This window comes from Micropterus salmoides, unplaced genomic scaffold (assembly GCF_014851395.1).
Source record: "Micropterus salmoides isolate LMB-PRFRI ecotype aquatic unplaced genomic scaffold, ASM1485139v1 Ms_hic_scaffold_1795, whole genome shotgun sequence".
NCBI classification, from domain to species: domain Eukaryota; kingdom Metazoa; phylum Chordata; class Actinopteri; order Centrarchiformes; family Centrarchidae; genus Micropterus; species Micropterus salmoides.
In genome coordinates, this window is record NW_024040923.1 from 1 (window position 1) to 25000 (window position 25000).

Sequence of the window (25000 nt, forward strand, 5' to 3'; positions counted from 1 at the left end):
TCTTCCAGTCAGAGGGTCAGATGTTAAAAGAAGCAGTGTACATCAACAAGTCCTTGTCATTCCTGGAACAGGCCATCCTGGCCCTGGCAGACCGTCGCAGAGACCACGTGCCCTTCAGACAGAGTAAACTCACACATGCTCTTAAAGACTCACTGGGTGAGACTGCCAGGCACTTGGTTTTTAACAATGCTGATATTTGAAGTCGAAGCAGCCCTTTGCTGTGTAGTAATACTTAGAAAAACAAAGTATTTGTCTGTTTCTGTAGGAGGAAACTGCAACACTGTGCTTGTGGCCAACATCTACGGTGAGGCTGCACGGATAGAAGAAACCGTAAGGAGTGGGATATATTATATACAAAAGAAAACTCTCTTTCTTGCTGTATGTGGTGTCATTTCAGCTCTGGATGATAATTAATATTCTTTGCAGCTCTCTACTCTGCGCTTTGCCGGCAGAATGAAGTGTCTCCGGGCTGACCCTGCTGTTAATGAACACATGGATCCAGCAGTGAGTTCATATGAAAAAACACGTACCACATCACATGACACAAAAACTACTCTAAGTAGTCATACATGGGTAGAAATATATGTATTATTTTTGTTTACAACCTGCATTGTGCTGTACTGTCAGTCATCAGACAATAGAGTGATCTCATGAAATTTACTGTTGTGATTAGGCTATGATCAAGAAACTTCAAAAGGATGTACAGACGCTGAAAGAGGAACTCTCTTTGTGTAATACATTGGTGAGTAGAGCTAGCAGGAAAATGGTGAGATGGCATGTCTCATGTCTCATGTGTTTATTGTCCTGGTTTACTCCTGCACACTTGCAGATCAGCACAAAATGTATACTTTAATAGATTCAAGGTGTTGCTCAGTTTTATTTTATTCAGCAGGACAGTTTTTGTTAACAAAGAAAAATACTGTAATTCAGCCTTTGTCGTGTTTATTTCAAGGCATTAGAATCAGGAACATATTTAGCTGGTTCATATTAAAATTTAAATTCATTCACCCTTCACCAGGTGAACCGGCCGAGCCTCACGTGCGAGCCGTTGTCTGAGGCCCAGCTGGCGGAGATCCACAGCCATATTCGGAGGTACCTAGAGGGAAGCCTGGATGAAATCAGTGTGAGAACATAACAAAGAGCACAGCTGTGAATACTTCCTCTGCCGTACCAAATTGTGTCTTTGAATTGTCCTTCGAAGGCTTTAAAGTTCTCTCTGTATGACATGTAATTACAGATCATAAGTATCAGGCAGGTCCAAGCAGCGTTCGCACAGTTCAAGCTCGCTGTGCAGTGAGTATCATCTACCTTTTGAAATCTGCAACTTCAAAATGCTAATTTGGAACAAGACTTTAACTTGTTAATGGTACGTGACTCAGCATGTTTATGTATGTATGTGAGCAGGGAACAGGAGCAGAAGGTAAAAGCTCAGCTATGCCAGACCTACAACTTGGTGAAAAAAGATCAGAGTGCTAACACAACTGCTGTCAAGGTCAGCATGGAAATTCTGTTTGTCTCTTGTACCAATGACTGCCTGGTCAGTGAACAATTCATGGTGATTGAGCTTTGATTAGATGTTGCTTTGTAAACTCTTTAGGAGTGGGATACCAGAGGTAGCGCTGAGGATGGGGAGGCCGGCAGCTTTGGGGTTCCTCCTCAGTCACTGAAAAACGGCCAACGCCCAAGTTCGGTCAAAGCCAAAACTAAGAAGCCTAGTGACAAACAGAGGTAAGTGACCATTTTAGATGGAAGCCAGCAAATTCTGCTGATAGTCAGTCTCTTTAAATGTGACAATTTTTGTACAAGTATTTTTTCCCCTCAAGTAAATTTTTGGCAGAAACGTACGTTTCTGTGAAATCAAAACTCCTCATTGAAATTATTCTTGACCACTCTGGGATACAATAGACCAGAGCTTTTCAAACTCTGAGGCACACCTTCCCTGGGGGGCTCGGAGAGAGAGACATGAGGCAAAGATACTGTGTGAAGTATGTTCCCATTGAGAATGTGAAGCAATTGGCATAAAATCTCTTTCTCGGATTTACAAATCTAAACACAGATATGATGCACACATTTTAGATTCAGTGTTACTTAAATTTGTAAATTTGCTTAAGTTCAGAGAAAAAAATATAACTCAGAACTTGCCTGAGAATCGTTTTACATTATTGAGGATCATTGATGTCCCATCAGGAGGGCGGAGGTGCCACAGACTTTGAAAACCCCTGTAACCAATCTGGAAAACAACAGACCATTAAATGAATGATAAAAACACTTTAGAAACTTAACAGCATTCAACTTAACAGTTAAATGAATAAATAAAAACCAACCTAGGTCCAGCTGATTTGTTGTTGCCTGTGTACTCTTTGAAAGACTGGACTAAGTTACATGTGTTACTTTGGTTTTCCTAATGGCACCCTTAATGTTATTATCCAGCCAAAGCAAGAGACTAGGAGAGGGGAGTCCAGTTCCAAGGAAGCGTCTGGAGAGTGCCTCAAAATCAAAGGTGAATTCTGTCCAGACGCCTGAGAGGGAGTCACAAGAACCAGATACAGAGAGCCAGGACACGCAGGAATCACAACCACCTGGCAACGAACCCCTCCACCCTGAGTATGTGTATGATACGTATATAATTTTATCTATGAAATGGTCAGCTCAGAGATCATTTGGTAGTCCGATAAATGGAATGTGTATTGTTTTTTTTGATGCCCTCATCACTGCCCAGCTCTGCACGAGCCAAAGAGGAGGCCTTTGAGGATTTTAAGGTGGGACAAGGCAGCCAGATCAACCGCATCTTCAAAGAGAACAAGGCCGTGCTGCTGGAACGCCGCAGTCTTCTTCGACAGCTCACTGAGGAGGTCAACACTGTCAAGAGAGACATCGACTGCACCATGGCCACCATACAGCAGCACAAGGAGATAAGAGAATGCCAAGGTACTGCTAATGTTTGTCATCAAGAAAATACCATTCTTTCATTTGTGCTTTGCTGCTGTTAAAGGTCCCATGAAATGGAACCTAGTCTTCCCTAATGTGAGGTATTTGTTGTTGAAACACATTCCTTAACAAGCGGAATATCAGCTAGTGAGAGAAAATCCTCATTTAATTCCAGTCTGCATCAACATGGCAGCTAAGACTGGTGCTGAGGCACTTTACCAGCCGCAAAGTTTGCGTGTCACAGCTTTTATTAATGGAACTTAATGGAACCTAACCCAAAGCTCAGAAAAACCTAGTAAATGGACCTTAGAGTAATGATTATTCTATCACACGTACTGCTCGTGCACTAAATGTTTTGTGTTTACACCAAAAATAAAGGTATAATGGTTATTGTAATGGGAGAGTGCTTGTCTGCACAGTGTGGGTTTGTACCGATGGTTCATGGGACTTAAAAGGTTAAATAATGTTTTCATTGTGTTTTTGTATGAAGGTCAGTATTTGGTTGTGGAAGGGGAGCCACTGCTGCTGGAGCCAGATGCCCCTTTATTAATGCAGCTCAGAGAGCTGAAGGCCCTGTACCGGCAGAGATACGAGGTGCTGCGTGACATTAAGGCAGAGGTCAACTACTGCCAGCACCTTGTGGATCAGTGCAGGCTGCGCTTGCTCTCTGGTCAGTTCTCCAAAGATCTTCTATCTACAGCTTCCCTGACACAGCTTACAGCATTCATTCATACATACAAGCTCAAAAAATAAGCAATTGCTTGTGTGTCCTAGAATTTGAGAACTGGTATAAGAAGTTTTTCCTGGTGCCTGAGGAAGAGCTGGACATAACTATGGAAAAGACCCTCGAACAAGTGAGTCTGCCCCACATTCATAATACATGTTTCAAGTAGAAGCACAATAATGCTTTTGTACATAAAAGGTACAGGTGCAAGTCCCACTCAAGCAGTGGAGGAAATTATTAATTTTACATATAGTGAAAGTTGTGACTAAATTGTGGTAAGGAGTTATTATCTGCTTCCCTGCTGATCTTAGGATGAGGGTGCAAAGGAGAGGCTTGCTCCTGGCAGCCCCAGCGCTGAGTCATTCTACAACACCCACCACAGAACTCAGAAAAGGGTGGGTTTCAATTCTGTTATGTAATGACGTGCAGTGAATGGTGGTAAAGGTCTTTGCCAAAGTAGAGATATATTAACAATCATTAATCTGTAAACAAAGATTTGTCTATGTCAACAGAGGAATAGCAGGGCACAGAGGAACTCTTCTGGACAGAGAAGACCTCCGATTCCACCTGTTACCTAAGTGAGTTTTATGTGCAAACTAAAGTTAGTGAACTAGTGAGCGTCCACATGTGTGTAATTTTCCATTTTAGTGTCAACCAACCAGCCTCATTCACTTCTCCACTGCAGGGTTTTCTACATTTAATTTGTACATCAAGCACAAAAGACACAACACAATGAATCAGCTTCTTAAATGAAAAGTAAAATTTATTATTCCTGAACCACAAAATAGACTTCTTTGGTTGTACAAATTCACTAGTTACAGTCTTGTATGAGCTCTAACCCTTGACCCCTTTCCCTCCGACCTATTTGCAAAGTAAAAGCCCCCAAAGAGAACTCAAGACAAAAGAATAAAACACACAAACATGAAACACTGCATTAATAATGTAGTGAAACCCATCTGAAAAACGATTTACCTACTGTAAGTTTAAAAAAAAAAAGAAATATCAGCCATTGCAAATGTTATCAAACAAACTGAATTTCAGTCAGTGAGAGCAACATGGAAAGCTATCATTAGAAGACCTACATTAAATTAACAAATGCTACTATGCTGTGATTCTGCAAAAATACCCATCAGATACATAAACTGACAGTGTGTCAAGCAGTGAACTGAATGAGATCAATATCTTGAGAGGGATTTCTAAATTGGTTCTGCCTCTCGCAGCTCTCCCATTAACAAACCAATATACATGCAGAGAGTGTCCTGATACCAGGCCTGTCCAAACCCAGACGCATCAGCAGTCCAGACACTCGCTTGGTCTAGGTCAAGACTGGCTCAGTTTCAAACCCAAGTTTGCTTTCCTTTCATTATTTGTACATTATTCACACAATAAATGATTTTTCAGTGGCATCAGATTTAAATTAACCATAGACAGAAATATAAAACACCTGCTACCTTCACGTCACTCTGGAATACCTCCATATAGCTCTAGGATAGAAATTAATGATTCACATTGGTAAAATAAAAGATACCCTAAACAGGGAGGATAAGTACCGTTAATTAGTACATTATGCTAAAAATGTATGTTGTCAAACTTTGATATTCTCAACCTTTTCTGTGAAACTGCCAGCTCAATGCTGCAACCTCGAGTGGAGTTATATTCTATACAAGGGGAATGTAACAGTCAATAAATCTGGACCGATGACTCACCAATATTTTGGTCCAACCCATTGGTGAGTTGTGACACAGATGTGCAACAGCTGTACATTGTCCAAGCAATCTAATTTGTAGATATGCTTCTTTTAAAAACCCCTGGAGAATAAGTGTATATAATAGATTAACTGATATGTGATTTATTAGTTAAAAGCTTTGACCCATATCTATTACACATTTTTGTAATGATAAATGATTAGAAGCATCAGTCATGCTCTTTGTGCCCAAAAGGGCTGGAAGGGTTAAAATGGAACACCTTTAATTTTAGTAAAACAATAAATTAAGATATTCTTAAAAAGCTGATCAGTGACAGTGCAAAAAAAGATATGTACTGTTTGTTGTTTTTAAAGCTCCACAACTTGACTATGAAGGTAGCAGGATGTTCCCTCAATTAATATATACACTCCTGTCCACCCCAGGTTAAAGAAACCCCTGACATTTTACAATCTATTCACTGAAAGCCTAAAAATATCATTTCAAGGAGTTAGTATAGCTAAGACCCATTTCTTTTCTCTTCCAGTATGTTTTTTTTTTTCTAAAACAGCAGAATCATTGGAGGTGCGAGAATTAAAAACTAAACTCTTTAAAACAGATCAGCTAAAAAGGTAAACTGAGTGTAGAACAAATAAAAACAAATGGTCTGTAAGTAGCAATCCTAGCTAACCACACAAGCTCGTTCTTGCCCTTGAGGGACTGTTGAGCAACTTGCCAACTCATTCACAGACTGTATAGGCAAGACTGGCACGCAGGATATAAGTGAGTGTGTACGTGTGGTGACTATCAGCTTCTTAGTCTCTGCAGTGGTTATATATAGGAAAGTAAATCTCGCTCTACTGACACTGTAGTGTTTAGTGACTCTGCACCTCCTGTGGATGCACCCACGTGTTACCAGTACTCCACAGTGAATGAAAATGTGTGTCTGTGTTCGCATTATGTCTTCGCATTTCTTCTCTCAGTGTGAGGTGTTACGTGGGCACAGCGGTTTCCAGGCTGCGGCGGCCCTGCCTCAGTTTGCGCTTGTTGCTGTAAAGGGCCATCTCCTCCAGGGCTGAGGTGGCAGGCAGCGGGGTGGAGACCTCAGGACTTGCAGTAGGCCCTAGGCAACACAACAAAAAAAACACAGAACAACTTCAGAATTGCATCTATAAAGCTGCTGCAGTTTAGCTTATTTTCATTTCACTGATTAGAAAGCAGATGGATCCCTTCAACCTGCGAGAGAAGCCCCACATTCAGATCAGCAGCTGGAAAAAAGCAGGACCCAAAGGTTTTGAGCAGAAAACTGAAGCACCCAGTGACTGCATGTTTAAACCTGACACCTCAACAGGCTATATATTCAAACTCACAGCAAGAGTTGGTACCAATAGTTGTTTAAAGAACTCATTTGCTATTACGTCATCAAAATGATTGACATGTGCTTAAGTGACCGAAGCATCGCTGTGCCAGCTGAGTGGGTGGATGAAAGATGACAATTATCTGTAGCAATGCATCCTCATGTCTAAAATGATTCCATCCACAGTCAGAGTTTAAAAAAAGGCCTCAATTCAGACACATTTGCACTTTCAGGAACATTACATCGCCTGCAGCATGTTGCTTCCCTCTGAGTTAAAATCATTAAGAAATACTGTTAAAGAGTCTTCTGATGACTGACCTGCTGCATGTATTTACAAAACATTTAACAACTAAAATGAGCATACTGACTGATAACAGCTCCCTTTAATCACTAGCTTCAGTCAGTGCTTTAAACAAATCCATGCAGTCTGGAACACTGTTAGTGTAAGATCATTAGTTACAAAACAGCAAATCTCTCTTCCACTTTGGTCTCAGCAGCAGGCAGAGCACACCCGTCTTAATACCTGAACCCACAGTTTTCCACACAGGTTAGAGGATAAATGCACAAACTAACACACTCTCACATGTTCCCAAAAACACATGCACACAGGATCCTACCAAGACGAGCTGCTTATCCCAGGTATTCACCTGAATCAAAGTGGGAAAGAAGAAATTGAGGTAATAAATCCATCACTTGAAGTCCACACATCTTTTTCAGGCTTGTGCTGATACAATTTAAAATACTGAATAGCTCCAGTACTGACCTGGGTTAGTGGAGCCATCGTCGTGGAACTGCACGTCATCGACTGTATCAGGGGACTGGAAGACAAGAAGAGACTGTAAATAACTGAGAGGTGGGGGTGTTCTCAGTAACCTGTATCCCAGGGGAAGCCTTCACCGTGTGAGCAGTGGAGCTGGCAGCGAGGGAGACTGAGAACATATGCCAGCCGCTCACAGCAGCTTTAGCAGACAGCACTGAAGCTCCCAATCTGTCAGAGCCACAAAAGCCAGAGTACCTCTACTCGACTAGTCCCCCCTGAGAGATGGGCATGTTAAAGGAAAGGGAGGTTAGATCATCAGTTCCGGGGTTTGTTGTGTAGGCACGTCCACAAAGAGACACCAAACAGAGCGACACTACAGCACCAACAAGAGTCACCAGGCACGACGGAAAAACCAAGCAGCATGTTGAGTTGTTCTGTCTCTGTGCTGATGCCATTATATTACCAAGACCGATAATGTTTTTCTCTTGTAAACTGTGTTGAGAAGCTGTTTATTGTACTTACGGAGCCTGTCAGAGGACCACTATGACCTGCAAGCTGAGGATCATGAGATCAACCTAGTCTGTTTATTAATGGCTGTGCATGACATCTTCTGGGAGGAGCTGGCTGACAGTTTGAAGAGGTCGTTTTATAAGTTTGTTTGTTTTTTAAATGTCACAATTAACGCATCTGCTATTGTTGTTTTGTTTTTGTTTGGTTTTTTTTGGGGGGGGGGGGGCAAGATAAAATACTTTTATTATAGAAATGCGATACAAACTAAATTATATTAACTATCAACTTTAACCAGATGTCATGTTTGCATGAATGTCCATTAAAAAGGTACAATGTCATAATTTAGGGTGAGGCTGGCTTCTAACTGTTTATCATAAATGTTTAATGTTTGCATTGATTGGTTCATGTGACCCTCACCTTGCAGATCATAGCGGTCCCTCTAGTTTCCTTTGTGCAAATATGATGTTACAGTCACTTTACCGACACATGGCCACATCACTTCATATGCAGGAGTCTAAAACATTATACAAACACTTACCATACGGTGATGTCAAATTACATTACATCTACCAAAGGAACAACAAATTGATGTCACTGTGCAACAACTAAACCACACTCAGTGACACACATCTTGACCCATTTTAAAAGACCACTTCCAGACAAGCTCTGCTCACTCCAGCACTATATTCCAGGATTCCCATGCTTCCCCTCCCATCTTTTCTTCTACACAGAAGGAAAGAAACTATTTAACACAAAACTACCCTACTGATAGCGCAAGAGGAGACCCCTCAGAAGATTGGTGTTTCAAAAGCCAGCACATGAGAGGAAATGTAATGGAGGACATGTTAGTCCTCTGCTGATACGTGAGCCATGCGTGGAACAAGACAGGCATGGAAGTGAATGTGAGAGTCGATAAAATGCAGAGTTTGTGGCCATTTCCCCCGGAACCAATTCTGGTTAGTGGGATCAAAAACCAGCCTGTGTCTCTGCAGCTGGTCAGTGTTATTGTCTGTGATTGATTAGTTAGCTGAGAGATAGATGGGTGTGTGAATGGTTTGTGACATTTGTGAGTGGTTAAAAGTGAGAGACCAGAGATTGCGAGGAGGCAAAACCTAGACTTCAGTTGCAGTGATGCCTTTTGATTAACAGAGAAACTAGAGGGGAGCAAGGAAAGCCAGGGGGAGGGGAGGAGGTCGGGCCCCCCGGGAGCTCAGCATGCAGCCAATACCTGGATGTCGTATACGGGTTTGGAAGAAGGAATGGCAGCAAACTGTCGGTAGTCAAACTTCTTTGACGACAGGGACTAGAAGGATAGCAAACAGGAATGAGCAGAGGGAGAGGGGAAATAGGAAAACAAGGACAGAGAAAAAGGAGGAGGGTGGGACAATGTATAGAAAGGAAGAGAAAGGGGTGGAGAAGGAATAAGAGAAAGGAATGAGGAAATAGGTGGGAGGCAGAGAGGCTAATGGGTGATTCAAACAGCCAGCTGGCATATGATGGCAGAGCAGAGTGTGTTCTCAGCTCTGATTGGCTAGAGTGATAATGAACAAGATGGTGGATTAATGCCAGAAATGCGTTTGGAAGCAAATGTAATTTCCCTTCTCCGGCCTGTAACCAAACAACCTCATTTGTTGCATTTCTCAAATAAAGCTCCTGAAATGAAACTGCAAAGTCAGCGTTACATCTTTGTTGAAATATTTGATAATTCACGCTGGTCACACTGACACAAAGGCCAGAGGGGAAAAAAAAAAAATCAATCAAAACCAGTTTGGAGACTAAGAAAAAGGAATATGTTCAGTGCTTACCAGCCGGCCTGGAGAGGTTAGTCCTCGAGGACTGAGCTCTGTCAGAGGAAAACAGAAAATGTCAAGTTAGAACAGAAAGGCAAGGAGGGCTGGGAATGACATATCAAGCATTAGATTATATTTGCTTGCACATACGTAAAGATGTAATTAGATTTTAAAACAAAAGTTAGAAAGTGCAAAATATCAGGTACAAATGAGGGAATAAAAGTAAGAGGTTTCTTAAAAATAAATCAATTAAATCTGATGATCTAATAGAAAGAGGCATATATTCTGAAAATTAGGAGCAACGTTTCCCTTCACTTCATCTCTGTCATGCTGGTAGTTTTGTATACACTTGTTGCTAAGTACAGGAAATACAGTGCCCTGTTGAAACTGGTTCTGCTGTTTGAAATGAATCTATTTCAACAAAGTAATGCTGCCATGTAAACAGCCCTCAGCAGCGTTAAGGACAGCAGCTTCCTACCTTCCATAGGTGTTGGAGAGGGTGTGGGGGCGGGCGAGGGCGACTCCGTCAGTTGGTCTAGTGTCCCACGTTTCTTCCCGTCCCGAGACTTGGCGATGACCATCTGAGCCTTCAGTGCATCCTGCTCCAGAGACTTCATTCTACAAGAGGAACAGCCGCCATCAGATAAATGGTAGAACATAAGAAAAGACTTAAAGAAACACAGAGACGAAGACTGACAGAGGCACATACACCGCTATAATGGGCGGGTGTAGTGCCCATCACGACTAATTTTGGGTGCTCCTTGTCCTGGTTTGCTGTGACAAACAACCGGTTTCAATTTAATTGCGTAATAAGAGGCATTCCAGGAAAAGGACTACCTACTGCTAGTAGGCTTACCCTCAACTCACAAATAGCTTGCATACTTACTGCAGGCTGTGTGTTAGTACAAATAATAGTAAGAAAATCAAGAGAACAGCAAGGCGCAAATGAAAAGAGTGCTGCAGAGAGGCGGGGAGACAATACAGAGAATAAAGAGGGGGGACCAGATGAAGCTAGAAACAGCAAAGACGTGCAGTAAGCAAGATGGCACTAGAAAGGCAGTGGAAGCACTGTCGCAGTGTTGCTGCGAGTGCTTGCTTGGACCTTTCCAAACTCGGCCTCTAGCAAAATACCCCAATGCCAAAGCACCCCAGCACACCCCCACGATGCCGTGCGTCTGGCCCTAGTGGCTGGGGCCGAGGAGCAGACCTGAGCTGGGAGGCTGCAGAGGAGGTACAGGAGGAGGTGGGGGGCTGGGGGGCCTCTGCCGTGCCCTGAGAGGCCCTCACTCTGGCCTGGTAGAGCCTCTTAGCCAGGTCCTGCTCATACTGCCTAACTTCCTCCTCTAGGCCGTAGGGCCTGAGCCCCGCGAGGCCAGGGGAAGGGTGAAGGAGGAGGAGGAGGAGGGGGGAACAGGATAGGTACACCAGGATGCAGGACGAATATGAGGAGGAGAGGAAGGAAGAAAAGGCACACAGACAGAAAAAGAGAAGAAAACCAAAGAATGGAAGGTAAAACACTGACACATTTAGGAGCCAAGAACAATAACTAAGATCCCATTTTTAGAAATAAGTAGTGAGACAGAGGCGGCAGACAAAAGAACTGAACTTATATTTGGGCTGGCTGTAACTGAACAGTTATTGACGAGTCGGACAGTTGACAAAAGTCCTTTTGTACTTGGTGTTATTTACGCACGTGCTTCTCTCCCTACATCCACGTGCTTCCATCGGTCAGTGTTATCATCCCGGTCAAGGTTTATATCAGTACAGTCGTGCTGCTCAAAGAAAACAAACCGCCCCTCTTCTGACTGAAGTGTAAACCCACTTTGGTGTGCACATATAAAGCTGAAAATATTAATATTAGTGTGGAAAGATGCAAAGGGTGTCAAAGTCTCAAAACGATCAGGAGACACAACTAACGTGAGCCTCTGCAAGACACGCTGTGGACGATGTCCCCATTTGACCCACACTACTTACTAAAGAATCCGTGTATTTGTTCTTTCATTATTTCGTTTCAAAACCAAATCGGAAAAAACAAGTTGTTTTGGGGGTTTTCTGTTTTAAACCCATAACGGAAAACAAAGGTGATGCGTTTTGTTCTATCTTTGACCGGCCTGTGGTCAAGGCTGATCTGAAGCAGCTGGTTACCCGAGCGATCTAAGAAAATACCCGAATATGTTTATCAAGGATTTTTTCTCGAGGCTACGACCAGGGTGCGAACTACGGGGGAGCTTTACTCCTCTTAATAAGACATGAGCTCCCCTGAAAACATGATTTCTAATATTTTGGGGGGTCTCTAAAATATCGACAATATGCTATTTTTTGCAGCCTATCATCGTGGATCATGCGTAATCAGTTGCGTAAGGCTTCATCCAGCCAGAGGGATCACCGACTGTCCACAGCGCACCAGGTCGCACCCGCGACCTCCTCTCTCTCGCCCTGTACGCTCCAGCGCCCGCTCCCTCTCCAGCAGTAGACCTACCACGGGTTGTGTTGCAAGTGGAACTGGCGCACTGGATGGTCAGTGGTCGTTCCCTCTGGCTGGATGAAGTCCGACGCTCCTAATACAGCCTCCGGTGCTACAGCTATATAATATTGTCCTGCTTTTCTAAAAACTAAAAACCCACTTATGTTGATGTTCAAGCTCATCTTAATTACATTTAATCAGGCACCGCCATCGATCAACTGTATCGCAGGTTTATCAAGTGTAACACAAATCAGACTCATTAAATATCAAAATCAATATTTTTCCGTTATGGGTTTAAAACCAAAAAACAAAACAGATGTCTGTTATTCCAGTTTTCCGTTTTAAAAAAACAAAAAACAACTTGGTTTTTCTGATATGGTTTTGAAACGAAATAATGAAAGAACAAACCATACACGGATTCTAAAGGTTATTACAGCTTGTTTGAGTTTGTATTGATGCTGAAATGGTTGATTGATTAATAAGAGGTTTAATCAACTGACAGACATTTTTAATTCTGAACTAATTAAGTGAAAAATGTTTCAGAAAAAGTCAAAACAGTTGCTGGATAAATCTGGACAAGATTTGTTTGTTTTTTTATATCATCAAATATTTAATGTTGTATGTGATGTACTCTGACCAGCAGCCATGACATTTCATGATCACATTATTCAAAAATAAGCCAACAGTGGAAAACACTGATGAACAGTTGCACTAGTTAACAGGTTTTCATTTTTGTTTTCAGAGTGAGTCTCCTTCTTCCAACACAGTGTTGGAAGAAGGAATTTTAACTATGAAAACTGGTTCTTTTTTTCTTTTTACACATCCCTGTTAATTTCAAGTTTCTAGAAATACAAGGAGAAAACACAAAGTAAAATTATTGCAATAAAAATACATTTTGTAGTCAGAAAGTGTTAAATTTACCGTGCTGCCCTCCACATGGCTCTCTTCTCAGCCTCCAGAGCTCGTTTCTCAGCAGGGGACAGGTCCTTGTCAGGGGCCACAGTCAGCTCGGGGCTCTGCATACGAAGTCTGTCTTGGTGTCTGCGCTCTGCTTTGGCAGTGCGGATTGGAGCCGCCGTCTCTCCGGGATACACCGGGATCAGACTGACAAGACATACAAGTAGCAGTGATGACTATGGTGACAAAAACAGCAGCAAAGAAACATTCAGATATGTTGTGTACGATGTAATTACCCAGTCATGGAGTTGGGCCTCTGCTCCAGCCTGAAGCCATCCTCCAGTGAATTCCTCTGAGAGTCTCCCTTACCATCAACAGAGGATGGCCTAAACACACAAAAAACTATTAGCTGAAGAAAGCTGGATCAAGGATTAAGGATATCTTTATTGTCCCCGAGGGACAATTTGTTGTACAGACAGCAGTGAACACAAAACTATCAACAGTCATGACTTACAAACAAGCAATATCAAAATAGGCAAAAGAAATACACTATGTTAAAAAGACCACAGTTAAAGTAAGGAAGGAAGCAACCTCTCAAACAGAGGGTGGGGGTGAATGGACCTTCTTCAAAGATCATGTTGGGATTCAGTTAAACAAAATCCATCAACCAACTAATCAAACCAGGATCAATATTGTGGATGGTCTCAAGTATACCTGCTAAAATATGGGGCTGGAGCTGGATACAATTAAAGCTGAGGAAAAATCTATAAAAACTAATCGTACAAAAGTATTTGCACCCTCCAAGTGTTCCAACATCATACTCAATAGAGTCCAGACCTACAGGCAAACTGGAATGGGTCCAGGTTTGTTAGCACTATTTCCAAAAGTGCCTCTTTTATAATTTTCTCAAATGCTTTCATAATAAGTGAGGTAAGTGCCACGAGCCTATAGTCATTAAGTGACTTCTAAGTGTAAAAGTAATAATAAAAATACTATACAACTTCTCACCCTGAGCTGCCACAGTAGCTCGGTGGTGTGGCGTTGTAGCTTGGTGGTGTGGAGCAGTGCTGGGATGGGGTGGATACTGGCTCCACGTTGTACTCCACTCCATCCAACAACACTTTGCCGGAGGCCTTCATCTGTGCCACCTGCTTAGCCAGGTCCTCCTCTTCCTCCTCGTCATCGTCTTCATCCAGCAAGTACTCCCGCGCCCGCTGCTCAAACTTTCTCTCTGGGGCGATGAACAGATGAAGGTTTGCAAATTTCGAAAGCAGGTTAGCAAAGTCAGATGTTTTTATTAGTTACTGTGATGGAAACAAACCTTCTTCCTCCCTCATTTTCTTGAGGTCATCTTCTCCAACAAGAGAGACTCGAGGTTTAGGTTTGTCTGGCGTCTGCTGCTTCACATCAATCTCAAAATACTTCTGTCGGTCCCTGAACGAGCGCTGCTCTGGGGTGCCCCTACCACTGGGAGAAGGACTCTGTTGGGTTACAAAGAAAAATCAAGGACACAACACAGAAAGATGAATATTGCAACTGATCAGATCATAGCACCTGAAGCAGCTGCAATATTTAGAAATGACAAAACAGCAAAATAAAGACCAATATTTGCTGCTAAAAAAGTAGATTTTTATTGATATTTGCATTGTTGCAGAGCCATTTGCCAAAAGAGCAGAGGATGTCACAGGACATACCAGAGAAGAAAAGTACGACAGACCAGGAAGAAAAAAATTTGCCATTAAAACAGAACCCAGCACCATTTAGCCAATTCAACATCAATTAAATTGGCAGTCCCATTATTGACAGAGGTAACACGGCTGTCTCCCTGAGAGCAGAGACTCCACCACCGGTCAAGCCAAGCACACCACGGCCCAGACAAAGAACAGGGCTGCTTCGACATGTGGCGGAGGCGGTGGGTACCTGCAGGTCCGTGGAAACCCTGGAGAGGCGAGGCACTGCTGCCAGGCTGATATACTCCCGACGGGGGGAGAACTTGCTGCTCACACCCTTACCAGCTCCCTCCTGACCATCTATGTCATCATCAAACACCTCGTTGTTCAACTCAGGCTGAAAAGGCCACACAAGTTGTCACCGGACTGAGAGGACGAACAGCCAGTGGATTGTTTTTTTGTTTTTTTTCATAGTATGTAACTACAGTAACCTTACAGCATATTTAGACATGCTGTGATATTTTGTTTTTGCAGCTGCAGATTCAATATTCACTGTTTGAATACCATATTGGCCTGATAAGGAGACCACCCCCCGTTTTCACTATCTGTTTTTGGAAAAATACTTGATTTGTCCTGCTGGGAAAATTGGGAACTCCTGCACGTTGAAACTAACTTTAAAGCATCAACACAGCTACAAACAACCCATAAAGCAACACTGGTACTCTCTTCACTCAAAAGAAACATCTGATGTTGTGAACATGTAAATGTCTAGTCCTGTAATATAATACAACTGCCACTTTATCAAGGAAAATAATCTTATATTTGGTCAAACACGGTACAACAGACAGCTGTCATCATGTTCACTCACCTCTGGAGAAGGTTGCTTTGGGTGGAAATTGTTCCTCACACCATACAGGTCCTGTTGGAGGAGCACAGTGTTAGTAAAATGAAAAAAAAAATTCAGACTTAAGGACGAAGACAGAAATACAGAGCAGGCAGACTGATTAGCAGCTGAGATACAACATGTGGGGGGGACTGAATATTAGTACACGAGCCACACACGGATGAATGGACCAAGACTCAACACCGGTATGGACAGATGATGGCACTGGAGAACAAAAACCAACGATGAACGCATTCCACACGTCACAGCACGTCACAGGCCCCCCCGACAGCGCAGTCTCATTATAGGACAGCCTGCTGCAGTCAGGAGGGGGCGGGGTGAGACCAACCAATCAGCACAGCATGCTTTTGTCGTTGTGACCCGGAGGAGTCCGGGCAGCACGGCCTACCTGCGGCGGCTCCAGCACTGCCAGTGAGCGAGGCACAGCGGCAAACGCCTTGTATGCCTGCTTGACATTCATGGGGAACTCGTCGGGCGAGGTGGGGGAGGGGGCGCGAGGCTGCAGGGGGGGAGGGTGGGTGGGCATGGAGGGGATGGGGGGGTCCATATGGTAAAGGAGCCGAGGGGAAGAAGAGGAGGTGGGAAGGACGGACAGACAGAGACATGGAGGAGAGGGTAGACTATGAACCAGCAAAACCAGCAAAGTTGAAGAAGACTGTGGAGGAGAACAGGTGAACAGCATGGCGGCTGGTTTCATGTGAGATAGGAGGGGAGTATGCCAGAGAAAGACAGACAGCAGGGCTCGGAAAGCCATGGCAGATTTTTCTGTTTGTGAAACAATCAGGAAGACGTCTATGAAGATTCTCAGTCATCCAGGTCATAGTTATAGATATAGTAAAGGTTAAAGTCAAGGGCAACTGGACTTGGTTGAAGAGTCCAGTTGCCCTTGACTTTAAGCTTCGTTGGATAATCAGGAAGACGTGAGATGAAACATAGCTTCCTCAACATTTACCGATTCAACTATACTGCTTGCTAAAGGAAGAAATAAGTTTCAGAAAACTGCAATTTGAGGAAGTTTGTCTAATTCAGGAGCTCAGTCGGGCTGGATGATCCGTTTGCAGGTGTAGCTCAAACACAGATAACCTCCAGGTGTGCCTGGAGCACCTGCACAGACTCAAGTCTTCCGTCATTTGGTTCTAGCCTCTTAAGAAAATCCTAAGTACCTGCATCTCTGCTGTACTGCTGTGAGACACCACCTGAGTGTTTTGGGGCTGTGCAGTCAGAGCAGGCGGCACAGAGCTGAGAGTGGATAGAAAACAGCACTATGTGGTGGTGAGGGGTCTTACAGAGGTCTGGGAGTTGAAGGGGGAGGGGCCATGCTGGAAGGGGTTGGGACTGTGACCGTCCGGAGTGGCAGGGGAGTTACTCTGGCGCACGCGCCCAACTGGCTGGATGGCACCCGGTCGCGTCTGGAGGGAAAACAAAAGATATTTTATACAAGAGATCAGTCAGGTCCCCTCAGTTAATACGGCATAAAATTACAAATCACAAACTTAGACCATTGGTTAAAGGAAAAAGCCCTTGTGAAAATATAAAGCGTTACAAGCTGACGAATCAAAAGTTATTGAAGCTAATGGTGCACACAAATCAGATCACAATTAACCATTCAGATTTTTTGTCTATGGTGTCTTACAATCTTAGGTTCTTTTTATCCCCAATGATTACAAGCACCAAGTGTCCATCCACAAAAGTTAGGAAAAAACAAACAAACATTTTTTCTTGAAGGTCAAGGCTCTTTGAGATCTAATAATCAAGTTAAATGCCTGGAAATCATACTATATATAAACAATTATTTTACAGAAAAAACTTTTAGTCTCATTGGCATGTCTAACTGATAAAAGACATTTACTAAAAAGGCGAGTATATATTGGCTTCATATGTTGGTAAACGGGCGTGCTCACTCCAACTCTCATGTACTACAAAAGTTATTTTCTGTAGCTCTATAGACACTCACTGATGAGGAAATGTCATCCTTGGCAGTAGGAGATGAGGTGTAATGAACGTTGGCCTGTAAAACAATGAAAATAAAACAATGACAATGAAATGAAATGCATGGATCTACACCCTCTGCTAACCAACAGTGCATATAATCACTACAATTTAACTACTGGAGTTTCTTTAGGATGATGCCAGGCCAAATGAAGACACTATCAAACAATGCAACACCACCAGGGTTTACCTTGAGCTCATGTGATCACCAAGTGTGGGCCCTTTGTCTCACTTTACCAGACTGATCTCTCAGTTCCTCTTATAAATTATAAATGTAAAAGACTGGTAACTTTGCTCAAGGAAAAATGGAAGTTTTATTTTGTTATTGTCCTGTGAATAATATGAAGTCATAACTGGTCAGTAGATATATTAAGGACAATCAGTCAAAAATCTATTCTCCAGTAAACGCATGAGGCAAAAGCATCAGTAATCAGCTGGGCAGGGAGAAGCACACATGCTTTTCAGACTGGTAGGACTGTGGCAGACACGGTAGCTGAACTATTTATGTTTTATTAACATATAGAGGGCTCAGAGCAGCCGACACATATGCTAAAAAAAAAAATCCAGGCCAGAGCAGAGAGGGTCACAAGACCCACTTACGAAGCGTGTCTCCCTGCCTGCACACAGGCAGCTGTTGGAAGAGTGGTGGCTGGGCTACGGGTGGGAGGAAAGGTCAAAAGGGTAAACTATAAGATACCTCTTCTATAGCGGTAGAAATGACTAATGGAAAAGGAGACAATAAAGTAAAAAGATGGCAGGACAGCAGGTGATGAATGTTGGACAGGAGCGCTGGGTGTTAGGACTGCTCACCGGTTGGATGATGGGAGAATAAGGTGCTTCCCTGATTGGGCTGTCCGTCCTGGTGAAATCAGAAGGTGGCGCCTGGAAAAACATGAAAAATACACTTAACAGCTGCTCTTACTTTTACTCAGAAACCCAAAACAAGATTCACTGGGTCAGTCCTGTAGAAAACTTTTTGCTGATCAACATGCACTTTTCTGTGCGTCCCGCAGGTCGAGGTCCTTCGTGACTCATGACCTCCCGCAGCTGTTGGGGACAGACATTCCTGTCGATCCTGACTATGTGCTCAAATACCTCACGAGGTGCTACAAGCTCTGTGCTCACAGCAAAAACATGCACCAGTTCAGTTGGTTGTTACACAGAGATACACACAACCTGGACGCATACTTCCTTAGAGAAAAACGATTTCTCGATGGACCTTTGCACTGTGAGAATCTTTTTTTTTTTTTCTTACTCCTCCTCTGCAGGGAAACAGTTAAGCTAGCACTAAAAAACCCAAGTGCATGGATGTGATATCCACTGGGGCCAAAAACAGTGGAAAATGTCAATCCCACTTTCTCAGAGCCTGAAGTGAGGTTTTTGAAACTTCACTAAGAAACCCTATTCACATTAAACATTGTCACTTGATATATTATTATAAAAATATTGATTGTAGTCGTTGGTTTTTAATGTCTTTAAAATTTTTTCCAACCAACCCAAAGAAATAGTAAAAACGATGTATAACAGCAAAATTTCACATTTAAATAGTGGCAATCAGATAATTGTCATTTTATCTTAAATATGTTCTCTATATGATTAATTGATCTTGATTTCTGTTGACTGTTGCAGTTCTACGTCCATCTTAATGACACAGTATTTGCAGTCTTCGGATACATGCCAACTACAAAATAAAACCTTCTTGTCAAAGTCTTGATGCATATGATCCATTTCAAGGGACACAAGTGAGCCAAACCACAAACTGTGCGCAGTAACACACCATGCTGCCTCCAAACCACACTCAGGCAGGCAGCTTGCCTTGCTGAACAACCAGGGCTGCAGCTGGCCTTGCTTCCCATAACCCACAGGAGGCCCCGACAGGATCTGCTCTGAGGGTGGACGACCCTTTCCTTTGCGATTGGCCACCAAGAAAGGGTTTTCTTTAAAGCAGACTGGCTGAGAGTCCACCATGGATTCCTCTTCTTCAGCTACAAATGTTGATGAATTAATGGTTGTTGATGAGCCAGCACTGTCAGTAGTGGAGGTCCCATTAGGAGAGAAGTGGGATCCATGAAGGTAATCTGTGCGTTCATACTCAGGCAGATGCTGTGTGTTCGGACTCGGGCAGGACTCCATGTGGCTGAGGGGGTTGGTGGGGTGGCCTAAACCGAAAGCCAGAGGCTCTAAAGGGGCTCCGTACTGGGCCTGCAGGGGGGCCTCCATGGGAGCAGTCAGACTTAGAGAAGTAGAGAACTGGACAGGAGCAAATGAAAGAAGCAGGACAGATACAGTAAACTGACATAACAAGGACTGACAGGGAAAGTCACTCACTCTAGTTGTAAAGGCAATAAAAATAAAAGAATAACAACTGAAACGGAGAAAGGAGATTTAGGGATAACCCCGGTTCATACAATCTTTATTCTATTTTCGTAGGTTTCACCATTATCACCAAACTCACCAAAGTAATTGCTGAAATCTTGGAACACTATGACACTTGAACATCTTTTTTTGGAGGTAAAGCCTGTGTAGCAACCACACGTAATGTTGTGTGCTCACTTTAATCCCTCCTTTCTAGGGATGCACCGAATGTTTGGCCACCGAAATTAATCAGCCAAAAATAGCAAAAAAAGCACTTTTGGTGTTCGGCCAAATACGTCAAAAGATCGAAGAAATTTTACTGAACAATTATGTTGCCATGTCGGCAGTGTGGACGCATTTTTAAGTGTTTGAGAAAGATGCAAAAATCGCCGTTTGCAGACACTGCTCTGTTGCATTGTTTCCTAGCACATCCTCTCCCTCTGTGGCTGACTTCTTAGAGAAGGCAACAAATGATCTGACCCACTTTGAGTGTTTCAGTGCATCCCTACTCCTTTCACAGGAAAACTGTATACTAACTATTTCAGTACAGAAGGAAGCTGGTCTATAAACTGTGATGGATGTTAAAACAGACAATGTGTATAATAATTTTAATGCTTCGCTTTAGTTTTCTTTAACCTGAGTCTCAGTTTTCAAACTTGTCTGATCTGACTGCTTGTGACTGACTTCTTTTAAGCGTTGTTGCCGCATCTAGAGACCTCAGAAATTAACTTAGTGAGGATACTGTTATCACAACTGGTAGCTAAACCGACAAAGGTAAGATGCAAGCGGTAATAAACCAGAAAAAGTGGTTAAGTTAAAATATATCTAAAAAGGCTGCCAAATTCATCAAAAATAAGAAACTTTTGGTAAATAATATAATAAAAGCAACCTTTTACAAACTACCAGTTAATGAAAAGAAGGACGTTTGTGTGTGTCTATAAAAAGACCCTTAACATGCAAGACTCTAGCTGCTAAAAGGAGTTACTCACATCACAAATTCTGGGGCCTTAAAGAGAAGTGTCACTTAATCTTTCAAGACTTGTTAACCAATGCTGTATGCTAGCAGACACATTACTGCAGTCTAGGCTCTTGGCCTCCGCCTTAAATAAGCATATTATCAGATCAGCGAGACATTCAGGCTCCAGCACACCTTCAACTACTACTGTACTTATCACAGAGATGTCATTGTAAGAGGGGGAGAAAATATGCAACGTTTAACCCGAGCCCATGTAAAGAAACCCGATACCGTAAGTGCAACTATAGACGTGTTGGGTTTTAAAAAAACCAAAAGCGAAAAAAATACCTCCACCCAGGTAACTAACATATTTTAGAATTTGTCTGACGTGACCTTGACATGTGTGTTGATAATTAAAATAGCCGGACTAAGAATACAACAAGCATTGTGAGGCAGTAATGTGGCTCTCTACATGCTGACTGTAAGAGTCAGTGGTGTGAGGAGGGTCAGTGGGGTGGAATGTGAATGAGTGCCCTTTAGGCTCCGACACAGACAGTGAGGGACAGCTGGGGTTTGGCGTGAGAGCGAGGCTGCTGGTTCGTCAGCATGCCACCACACGGAGATCACCATGCTGGGAAGAGCTGCACGTCTAAGGAACCAGGAACTGAATCATTTTTACTCCCTACATGTGATAGTGTAGTCACTGCTTCTTAGAAGATTGCATTAGCATGATAGATCATTAGAGTGTTAAAAATTAGACACTGACTCGTTTTGGCATCTGCACCCTGAAACATTTTTTTAGCTCCCATTTCTTAATGTCATACACAATGAATACCTGTCTTCATCTTAATGAAGCTTGGTGGGCCGTAAACACCAACCACAATGATGGAAAGAAGTCTAGAAATCTATTGTTCTCGTCAGGGATAAAATGATGATGTCGTATTGTATTAATATATAACAATTCTGTCAAATAACCCACTTAAAAGTTGCTTCCAAAACATATTTCATCACCACGATTTTAACTCAAACCCCCTCCTTTTTCTGTGATGTTATAAAAGCTAAAAAGGGCAGCTCCTGTAGCACCTCATGCCTGACGCCTCACTACTTATTAGACTCTGGCCTGTTTACAGCATACTCAATTTTGCAGCTATAACTAAACTACTATTTTCAACAAGAACCACCTCTGGTTTTTAAGGTTTCTAAACCTTTGGTAACAACGTGCGGGGAGTTATAAAAGCACAATGTAATACAGTTTGAGTAGGACCACGTGTGCTGGAGCAGCAAATCCAGCTCTAACGCAGCGAGCACGAACAGCTGCACTTGAAACGTTGGTTACATTCTCCCAGACTATCTAACAGGCCAGAGATCTACAAGTAGGACACAACTTACATAATGCATTATTGTGAACCAAACAAACAACTTAGGAACTTAGTACTTGGTATACTTTGACGATGTGTATTTAGGAGCAATGGATGAAACAAGAAAATCCCCTAAAAAGTCTAAGCATAGAAGTCAAAATCATAAAACCTTCACCTAACGCAGATCAAAATAAAAATGGAGAATGAATCAAGACAGAAGTAACGACAAATACAAGAAAGACACAACAATAAAAAACACAAACCTGTGGGATGGTAACAAGACAGAGCAGTATGTCCACTCAGACTTACTCTGCTGAGGACTTTGGGAACTGAAACCTGTCTGTGCCTCTTCAATGACACCATCCCTCCCTGTCTGGCACCCCACCCACCCGGGAGACTCCATCCAGTTCAGAGCCAGATGCAGGTTTAAAATATCGCAGAGGATAGGCTGTTTGATAGTGGGCAGCTGTCCCCTTCCCCCATCTCGCCACCTCTTTCACACACTCACGCGCTTTATCCAACAGGACAGTGCCTGCCCTTTGGCCATGCTTCCTTTCAGTCTCACCCTCTTCTGTACTTCAGAGATACTAGTCATCTTTCTTCCACCGCTTCTTTCATTCTTTTTATTTTCTGGTCTTGATTCTGTTTCACTCTGGATGGCCTCGGTCTTTTCCTTCTTTTTCCAAACTTCTTGATCTTCACGTTATTTCTTCAATCCAGGTTAGGGTTACATCTGCTCTTGATGTAGGACACAGTTACGTCACGCTGACATGATATGTTGTATGGGCCTTGGAGCAACCGTCATTAACGTTGCCCTGGGGTTATGCACATTTAGGGAGGTTAGCATTCCTGCTCCTGGAGGGGCAACTGGTCGGTTCTGGGTCACTCAGTTTCCCAGGACATAAAAACAAAAGATTCCATGAAGGGGTCTATTCTGAGCCATGAAAGCCATTTCCAACAAAGCCCGAACAGAAACAACCAATTTACAACTTGACAGGACTGCTTTACTGATTTAGTTTATTTTCTATTGCCACATGAAGACATCAGAACACGAAGAGAGTCTTACCCTATTGAGTTTCTGCAGACTGGTTGTGGGCAGCGCAGCCAGGGTTTTGTAGTCAAGTTTTAGAGGTCCGGTGCCAATGTTCTACAGAGAAATACATAGAAACACGAAGTGAGAAGGGAACAAGGCTGGGGTTTGTTACACAACAAGCAAGAATCTATTTAAAGTGCATTAGTTTTACTGGAGGAGACTATGTATAGAAATGTAGCCAACCATTCCTATGAAGTAAAGGATCCACACTTAAATGTGAACTGGCTAGAGAAATTCCCCATAGGCCAATATGAGATGTGTTGTTATATTTAAAAGATAACTCTGGTGATATTCTACATTTTCTTTATTGTTAACAAATTCAGCTCAAAGATATTGATCCTACTAGCCTGTACACTCTAACCCTGGTGTAGCTTATTCACCACCATTCATTCATAGAGCTTCATTCTTGTCCAAAACCAATTAAAGACAAATGAATGGCCGTTGCACTGGTTGACATGTTCCTTCATAACAATGAACATGGGCACTGTAGTTTATATTGACTCAATCCCACAAACACCGTCCTGCCGCTGTAAAATAAGCATCAAATGTGTATTAATCCACAACTGAAATTCTCAGACAAATACAATATTTACACCTGTTCGAAAAAACTACAGTTCCCTGCCGTTTTTGAAAATTATTCATCCTTTTTTTAATATTATACATTTATATCCTGTTTTTCAAGATTTACATATGCAGGGTAAGCACAGTAGGAACAAATGGGCTTGTGGCTGACAGCAACAGACTGGCTGCAGAAGCCGTAAATTATTAAGAGACGGACTGTCATTAGGGAGTGCGGTCCTTTCTTGGGATTTCTTAAAATAACAACTACCCTTATCCTTTAAGGAAATGACAAAGGGAAACTGACTGCAATTATCAGACTGACAATAGCCATCTTTCTAACTGTCAAGCGTACTTTTGAAATGTTGCGAAAAAGCAAAATCAGCTGGTTTGGTGCGAATAAACCAGGCTATGCAAGCGTAGTTATGTCAGAAATTGATGTTACACATGGTTGTAATAAACAAGACGTATGGATTCCTAACCAGAAACAAAACCAGCCGCATGGAACTGAGGACCATTGATCTTAGAAAAATGGAGAGGTCCTCAGAAACATGTTTCAAGCAGGCAAGTTGCTACCAGCCACATGGCAACAGTTTATGGGAATATCCAGTGTTATGCCGTGTTTTGCATGCCTGCTGAGAATTTTATGCACCTCCAAATAATGCTTTAAAAAGCTATATCCTTTGTGTGGTTTATTAATGGTGATAAATGAATCGAAGTATATATTTTATGAACATTTAGAGTTGTTAATATTTTATTACACTCAGTAGAAGTAGCATTCATTGAGATTCAGCAAAAATATGCAGCGATAACCCCGTTTGATCAGTGTGCAGGGCAAAGTATCTGAAAAGGACCTTTAAGAGGTGAATTCATAATACGGCAGAACTTCAAAATGCGCATTAAAAAACGTTGATGGACACACAGTTTCTGACTTTACGAAGTAGATTTGTTTTTTGTTGTGGTCAACAAGAAGAATGTGGTTCAAGACTGATTTACTTAAAGAAAA

At 42.5% G+C, this 25000-nt stretch overlaps 3 protein-coding genes across 4 annotated transcripts; 1 reads left to right on the forward strand and 2 right to left on the reverse strand.

Moving 5' to 3' along the window:
- Positions 1–8: 8 nt before the first annotated feature.
- Positions 9–6524, forward strand: kif9 (kinesin family member 9; the record flags this gene model as incomplete). 2 transcript variants are annotated; one of them, XM_038726057.1, is given in 15 exon segments in its annotated part: positions 9–156; positions 266–330; positions 427–504; positions 674–742; positions 1019–1123; positions 1238–1293; positions 1405–1492; positions 1598–1728; positions 2431–2604; positions 2720–2928; positions 3419–3598; positions 3703–3782; positions 3964–4047; positions 4147–4230; positions 6318–6524. In XM_038726057.1, coding segments are annotated over 14 exon segments (1551 nt in total), but the record flags the coding sequence as incomplete, so codon positions are not given.
- Positions 4390–23490, reverse strand: LOC119908402 (protein scribble homolog; the record flags this gene model as incomplete). The annotated part of the gene is given in 16 exon segments (XM_038726056.1): positions 4390–6457; positions 7455–7509; positions 9190–9264; positions 9767–9804; positions 10230–10369; positions 10959–11108; positions 13137–13319; positions 13409–13498; positions 14121–14343; positions 14434–14593; positions 15033–15179; positions 15651–15701; positions 16973–17095; positions 17641–17694; positions 18486–18557; positions 23410–23490. Coding segments are annotated over 16 exon segments (1773 nt in total), but the record flags the coding sequence as incomplete, so codon positions are not given.
- Positions 18565–23401, reverse strand: LOC119908405. The gene is made up of 2 exons (XM_038726059.1): positions 22607–23401; positions 18565–19925 (listed from the first exon to the last, which is right to left on the reverse strand). Exon 2 carries the CDS (start codon positions 19893–19895, stop codon positions 19272–19274), a length of 624 nt encoding a protein of 207 aa, XP_038581987.1. The 5' UTR covers positions 19896–19925; positions 22607–23401; the 3' UTR covers positions 18565–19271.
- Positions 23491–25000: the final 1510 nt, after the last annotated feature.